This window comes from Aulonocara sp. 'chitande type north' Nkhata Bay, linkage group LG4, assembly GCF_057382095.1.
Source record: "Aulonocara sp. 'chitande type north' Nkhata Bay isolate Kocher_YH1m ecotype deep benthic linkage group LG4, A_spYH_male_GT1.1, whole genome shotgun sequence".
Taxonomy (NCBI): domain Eukaryota; kingdom Metazoa; phylum Chordata; class Actinopteri; order Cichliformes; family Cichlidae; genus Aulonocara; species Aulonocara sp. 'chitande type north' Nkhata Bay.
Window position 1 is genome coordinate 17,474,159 of NC_141347.1, and position 7,579 is coordinate 17,481,737.

The following is a 7,579-nucleotide window of genomic DNA, read 5'->3' on the forward strand; positions in this document are numbered from 1 at the left end:
TAGTGACATCACTCATAAAGGGAATGACCCAACTCTCACAATAAAATTTTAAAACCTCAAAGAAACTGTTATCGAGCTCCAGGCCTGCAGCATTGACAGGTATCCCAGAGAAGGCAGAATTGGACTCAGAAACAATGGTGAGACAGTTTATTCAGGTTCACCTGAAACTCTTAGAGGACACGATAAAGACCACCATCTTTTATCGTACCCATTGTCTGGGAGGGAAGCAACTGGACCAGGGAAGGGCTCAATTGTGCTCAAATCTGGACATTTTAAACAGAAAGAGCTTTTAAAGAGCTGCGGTCTGGAATTGAACGTGATTTGTTGATGTACAGAATACAATTTGAGGTATTTGGTGATTAGACCCAGTTGGCCCATCACAGCAGAACGGAATCCCAGCAGGGATAGGGATTAGGGCAGGACCCCCAGAGATTAGACATTGATGATGGAGATGAAGATCGAGGCTTGAATGGAGCCTGAAGTCTGAGTAATGAGAGGCAGAGATGGGGAGGAGGTAGGTTGTGCGAAGGCATCTGCAAAGATGAATGACAGATGTGCAGTGAGATTTAAAGTACATGGAGTGGAGGACTTCCGGTCAGCATGCGACCAGAGTAGACGCAGGAACGAACTGCTCCGGTGAACTTAACTCCACTTTGACCAGTTTCACCCCTTCAACTGCCACCTTTAAGTCGCTTACACTTGTAACTACTTTTCTAGGGTTTTGAACACTTTTAACCCTTTCCAATGGCTTCTAAGAGTGCAAAAGCGAACAAAAAGGAGGAAGCTAGCTTAACACTGGAGGCTATCACCACGCTGCTCCAGCAGCACCGAGATGAGTTGGCATCTGAATTTAAGACCTCAATTAACGCCCTCGATTCAAAACTGGACCAGGTAGGACAAGCCCAAGAGGAACAGGCCGAGAGAGTTTCATTCTTGGAGCTTGCAACTGAAGACCTGAGCCAACGTGTCGCTGACCTTGAAAACACGTGTGCCGCTCTTCGCGAAGACAACAACCAGCTAAAGAACAAAGTCACTGACCTGGAGAGCCGTAGCAGGCGTCAGAACATCCGCATCCTTGGACTGCCTGAAGACACTGAAAGTGGGTGCCCCACTCACTTCTTTTCCAACCTTCTCTGTGAGTTATTGGGCAAAGAAATGCTTCAGTCTCCACCGGAGCTCGATAGAGCGCACCGCTCCCTCGCAGCGAAGCCGCCCATGGGACGCCCACCTCGCCTGGTGATCATCCGCCTGCACCGATACCAGATCAAGGACCTCATCATCCGAGAAGCTAGGAGGAGAGGGAAATTCGACTACCGAGGCGTGCCTATCCAAATTGTGGAGGACTACAGTCCCGAGGTCCTCAATCAGCGGGCGCAGTAGAAGGACATTATGTCAGAGCTCTATGGGCGAGGCCTGAGGCCGGCTCTCCTCCTCCCAGCACAGCTTCGCATAACGCAGGCCAGCGGCGCCAGAAAGTTTTTCAGCTCCGTGGATGGACCAGGCTCAACACTACATTGAGAGGCTCCCAAAGGCTCCGGAAGCCCCATGAAGAATTATTACTAATAAAACAATGGCACCAAATGCAGGTACCAAACATTCCATATAGGTATAGAGGCGCAGTCGGGATCCACGTAAGACGTTGCTTTTCCCCTCCGAGTGTAGCGATATAGTCTGAATGCTATAGTACTGAAATGCTGATTATTACTTTAATTTAACTCAATAATCTTTTTTTTTTTTTTTTTTTGATAAATAAGGAGACAACCTCATTGACTTCTACCCGTTGGCTAATGACATAATACCTGTTGCACGGAGACGGGGAGTTTTGTTATCTACTCGTAGCCTTCTGTCTGTTCTTATTCAATAATTCAGTTATACCAGTAGTACTTATTGAACTACATCATCTTTTTTGTGTTTGGTTGTTTGTTTACATACTTGGACTCTGCTTTGAAACACTCCAGCAATTACATTTGGACTTGGTGGCTGATACAGTTTCAAAACTTAACAGTATTATAAGGGGTTTCAGCTTACTATGCTATGGCCACCGGAGCAGTGGTTCGACTGCTTCAATACCTAGGTTATTGCTTTCATAGACAGGAGGAATAACACTCTAAATATGTTAAGTTTGAAGAGTTTGAAGAGAATAACAGGATAGAATAAATAAGCATAAAATAAATAAACGTTAAATAAAAGCTAAATTAAAAAGGTGGGTCTTGAGCCTGTTCTTAAAAACATGTACGTTCTCTGCGGCCCTGAGGTCCTCCGGCAGGCTGTTCCACAGATGAGGACCATACCATTGAAAAGCTGCCTCTCCGTGAGTATGTGTCCTGACTTTAGGGACAATCAAAAGGCCAGTACCAGAGGACCTCAGGGTCCGCGAGAGTTCATATGGTAAAAGCAGATCTGAGAGATAAGAAGGCCCAAGACCATTAAGACATTTAAAAACCAATAAAAGAACTTTAAAATCGATCCTGAAACACACGGGGAGTGTCATGGTTCGAATTTTGAGGAAGGGACATACGACTGAAAGTCCATAGTGGGTCAACACAAATTATTTTATTAAAACACATATATGTGGTGAAAATGGGCTCTGCAAAACATCAGGCTCCATCTCCCGCCTGACAATAGGTGGGTGTAATATTTATACTTATGATGACCAGTAACTCGCGTCACTAAAACAGAACAGTTCCTTTTTCAGTTCCTCCACCGCCTCCCAGATGCATCCTGTTATTACACTTGTCTAGACTTTAGACAACACTTGCAATCAGTTTACCCAGACAGGCTATGTGTCTGTGTCGTTAATCTAAGTGCATGACCTCCCTCTACGTCATCTGTTACCAGGCAAACATCCATAACACAGGGCACACGGCCTTTATTTCCTTTCTTAAACACTCATAGAAAATGTATGTTAAATTGTATATATATAAGCAATCCTTCCAGCTTGAACTTTGCTCCATTGATCGGCCAGACATCGCACTGCCCGTAGCTTCAAACCATTAATTAACTTAACCGAGCTTCAACCCTTTAATTATGCAATATGTGTATAACATGATTACAGTTGCACCTGCAATGAAAGATTATGTGCTTATACTAACACCTGAAATACAGACTTTAATATAACATCACCAGTTTCAATAAATGTGTCAATGAAATGATAACAATGATAAATCATAAATGATGCAACAGTAATAATAAGGATTATGAATAGTAACATAGACTATGAATGTAAAATAATATTTCACCTCGACAGGAGCCAATGCAGCGATTCTAAAACCGGTGTAATGTGGGCCCGCCCTCTGGTCTTTGTCAGCACACGAGCTGCTGAGTTTTGTAAACGTTGTAAAGTTGAAATATTCTTTTTAGGAAGACCAGAGAGCAGGGCCGTAGACTAGAAATAGTTCTTCCAAAAATTATTTCGAAAGACCAGACAGGCTTCATTAAAGGTCGTCATTCATATTTTAACATAAGGAAGCTATTTAACATAGTCTACTCCAGCTCTACAGACTCTGATGAATGTGTAGTCTCGCTTGACGCTGAAAAGGCCTTTGATCGAGTTGAGTTCGATTATCTCTTTGCAGTCCTTGATAGATTTGGCTTTGGAGCAAAATTTACTTCATGGATTAAATTACTCTATTCTCAACCATCTGCTACAATACGAACTAACCTCCAATTGTCAAAACCTTTCAAACTTCACAGAGGCACACGCCAGGGATGTCCTCTCAGCCCCCTGCTTTTTGATCTGGCCATAGAACCCCTTGCCATTGCATTCCGCAGTTGCAAAGAGGTACACGGCATTTGGAGAAACAATACAGAACATAAGGTCTCGCTCTATGCAGATGATCTCCTGCTCTTTATTTCTAAGCCCTTAGCCTCACTACCATCTGTATTGAATCTACTTAGTCAATTTGGTCAGATTTCAGGGTATAAACTGAACCTTAATAAAAGTGAGCTCTTCCCGCTAAGTAGCAAAGCAAGTATGTTAGACTTCACCTGCTTGCCCTTCAGAGTTGAAAGGACAAAAATTACATATTTGGGAATCACAGTGACAAAAAAACATAAAAACCTTTTCACAGAAAATGTGAGTGCATTGCTGAACCAAGTGAAGCGGTCCCTTACCCACTGGACACCACTCTCTGGTAGGACGTATCAATTCAATTAAAATGATCATTCTACCCAAATTTTTATACCTTTTCCAGGCCATACCCATTTTCATTCCCAACACTTTTTTCAATAAGCTGGACTCTGTCATCTCATCTTATCTATGGCAGGGTAAACGCCCAAGGCTTAATAAGATGCATCTTCAAAAATCTAAAATTGAGGGTGGGTTTGCACTTCCCAACTTTTGTTTTTATTATTGGGCTGCTAACATACGATGTTTGGTGTTTTGGTATTTTTACCATAATCGGAGTGGTTGTCCTGACTGGGTCACTATGGAATTGCATAGTGACAACAGTATATCCTTACCAGCTGCACTTTGTTCTCCACTCTCATCCTCTTGATTCAACTTCATTCCCAACCCTGTAGTGGTGCACTCATTAAAAATATGGGGCCAGTTTAGGAAATATTTTAAACTTTGTGACTTCTCCCTTCTCAGCCCCATTGCATCTAACCATCTCTTTAAACCTTCTACCCAGGACGGTGGGTTTGCGGAGTGGCACAGAAGTGGAATAACTTGCTTTAAGGACCTATTCATAGCCAACAAACTAGCATCATTTGAACAACTTGCTAATAAATATATTCTTCCACCATCACACTTTTTCAGATATTTGCAAGTCAGGCACTTTATTTATTCCCAGACTTCAGGCTCAAGCCCTCCACCAGAGCCTACACTACTAGAAACTATCCTACAACTCAATCCAACCAATAGAGGGCTGATTTCCTTACTTTACAATAAAATGTTAAATTTGACACATACCTCTTCATCCAAGCTCAAGACACTGTGGGAAGAAGACTTAAACATGGCAATCTCTGACAAAACATGGGCCTCTATACTCAAACATGTCAACACAACATCACTATGTGCCTGTCATTGTTTAATCCAGTTCAAAGTGGTGCATAGAGCCCATTTCTCAAAATCCAGATTATCCCGTATCTACCCTGAAATCACTCCATATTGTGACAGATGCAAAACTGCTGAAGCCTCACTGGTCCACATGTACTGGTCTTGTCCCAATCTCACTCAGTTCTGGTCAGAGGTTTTTCGTACCCTGTCCAGGATTCTCAGTGTGACGCTGGCCCCCGGCCCCCTTCTTGCTCTGTTTGGCATCAGTGGGAATGAGGTGCTTCTACCGGCCTCTAAAAAACAGGCATTATCATTCTGTTCCCTGTTGGCCAGGAGAGCAATCCTACTGAGGTGGCGGGACGCTGCCCCTCCCACTCACAAACAGTGGTTATATGACCTCATGGCCTGTCTAAAACTGGAAAAGATAAGACACTCACTTCAGAACTCCACTGGGAAATTTCAAAACATGTGGGGACCCTTTCTTGATGCTTTTCAAAATCTATCCGGTTGTTCAGTCAGACGTCACGGATCTGGCAGCGATGTTTGATTCTTGGCTCTTGAGGGAATGTTGTTTTCCAGCATGCCAACATACAAAATGTCATACAGTGCACTAACAATTGTTGTAAAAATATTAGTTACTGTACCTCTGCTGCAGTTAAACCTTGTTGAAAGGTCTTCATGACCAAAATTAAGTTTGAGCTTGATCAGGGTTAGAAATAACTGGTCAATTAGGGGCATCATTTGGACAGTCCAATCAGAATGATATTTAAGATCAAATCTGGAAAGAAGCGCTTCTAAAAACAGGACAGAAGCAGCATCGGGCAATCCAGTATAGTACTGGACCCTTTCAGGATTGTCAGATATTTGACTGAATGAGAAAGTCTGCTTCTGCTTCTCTACTTGTTTTTTAAGTTTTTCATTCTCTATTCTTAGCATGTCATTCTGAATCTCTAGCACCAGAAGACTTTGGGAAGAACTTGTGGAACTTGCAGTAGCTGTCTGTGTATCTGCATTGTTGGAAGGATGTAGCTCATCTGATCTTTCACTCTGATTTTCACCAATAGCTGGGACCTGCTCTTTTTTCTTCTTTTTTCTAACAGGGTTGTGGTCATCTGGGAACTGAAAAGACTTCCCGTCGTTCCATGCAAATCTTGTTGGCCCCGCAGCTTTTCCTTGAGGGAAGTGCCAACTGCAGACTCTTGAGTTGCAGTTTGGGGTGAAGTTTTCACGTCTGTGGAAGTGTTTAAAAAGGCAGAGAGAAATTTCAGATCATACGCTAGCCCTCCATTAGTTATGATTAATAGAAAAAAAAATAGAGATAAATAATAGAGAGAAGCTTCTTTCATCCAGATGAGAGAAGCTTCAAGAAACTTAAAACTTAAAGAAGTCCAGATGCTTTTCTTACACATCATTGTACTAATTTGCTTTTAAGCTTACCAGAAAGATATGTACTGACAACCTTTGCTAGCTATTTGTTGGTTAGGTCTTTATTTTGGTAATTAACTGGCACATAGGCTGGGGATTGTAATGTATTTTCTTACATAGACATCGCTTTTTGGACGTAATTTTTATTCCTCTGAGCGTCGAAAGCTAACTAAGGTTCATATATATAGCGAAGTGACCCTTAGCTCTCAATCTTTGCTTGGAGAAATAAAAATGACTTCAAAAATGCAACAACGTCTTTGTATTAAAAAAACACAATAAAATCCATTGTCTATATAAGTACAATTACTCGTAAAAGCCAGTTTGTCTTTTAGTAGCGGGTTTTAATTGTTCATCACTAGCTATATTAGCTAACTAAAGTAAGAGCCCACTAGCTCTTATCTTACAAATTTATTCATTCACTTACGAGTTGTAACATACCTTATCAACTTCAGCCACTTCCTCTTCTCTCTCTTTTCACAAGGAAACCGGTAAAATGACAGTTTAGACTGTTGTTTTGAGCCAGATTGGTTAAAACAACCAGGAAGACAGCATTGTGTCATATTGAACACAGAAGCGTTTAGACCCGGAAGTAGGATTCGTCGGATTCGTCGCGTCATCACTGAACAACCGGATAAGAATTTTTCAGCAAACTCTCTTAAGTCAGGTGTGGAAATACAGTGTGCGGGTGCAGGCAGTGACCTGGGTGGGAATGAATGGGATTGTTTTGCAGGGATTATGTTACTTTGGGATATATTATACATTTGTTCGAAGTGTAGTCTTCAATAAATGAAATGCATGTTCAATTGGTTTTCAGGTGACTGAATTGGCCATTCAAGAATATTCCACTTTTTTCCTGTAATAAACCTCTGGGTTGCTTTGGCTGTGTTTTGGCTGTCCATCTGTATTATGAAATGCTGGGGGGAGGATAATATCTTACTGTTCTTATAAGAAATAATAAGAAAGTAATAAATAAGTAAATAGCAAGTAAGTCATTAGAAGCTGCCTTTGCTACCCTCATATACATATAATCAACAACCCGAGAAAACTAAAACTGGAGTAAAATTAAATAATTACTAAGAAAACACAATTTCATGTGCAAAGGCTGCATTTGAAAAACTTTGAACAGGGCAACAAATCTGGGAAATTCCTTGCTAA

The 7,579-nt window shown here is 41.6% G+C and overlaps 1 protein-coding gene across 1 annotated transcript; it reads right to left on the reverse strand.

The window, feature by feature from the left end:
- Positions 1-5,521: 5,521 nt before the first annotated feature.
- Positions 5,522-7,041, reverse strand: LOC147332305 (uncharacterized). Its single transcript, XM_086290792.1, has 2 exons — positions 6,863-7,041; positions 5,522-6,230 (listed from the first exon to the last, which is right to left on the reverse strand). Exons 1-2 carry the CDS (start codon positions 7,039-7,041, stop codon positions 5,522-5,524), a joined length of 888 nt encoding a protein of 295 aa, XP_086146918.1.
- Between the last annotated feature and the right edge of the window lie 538 nt (positions 7,042-7,579).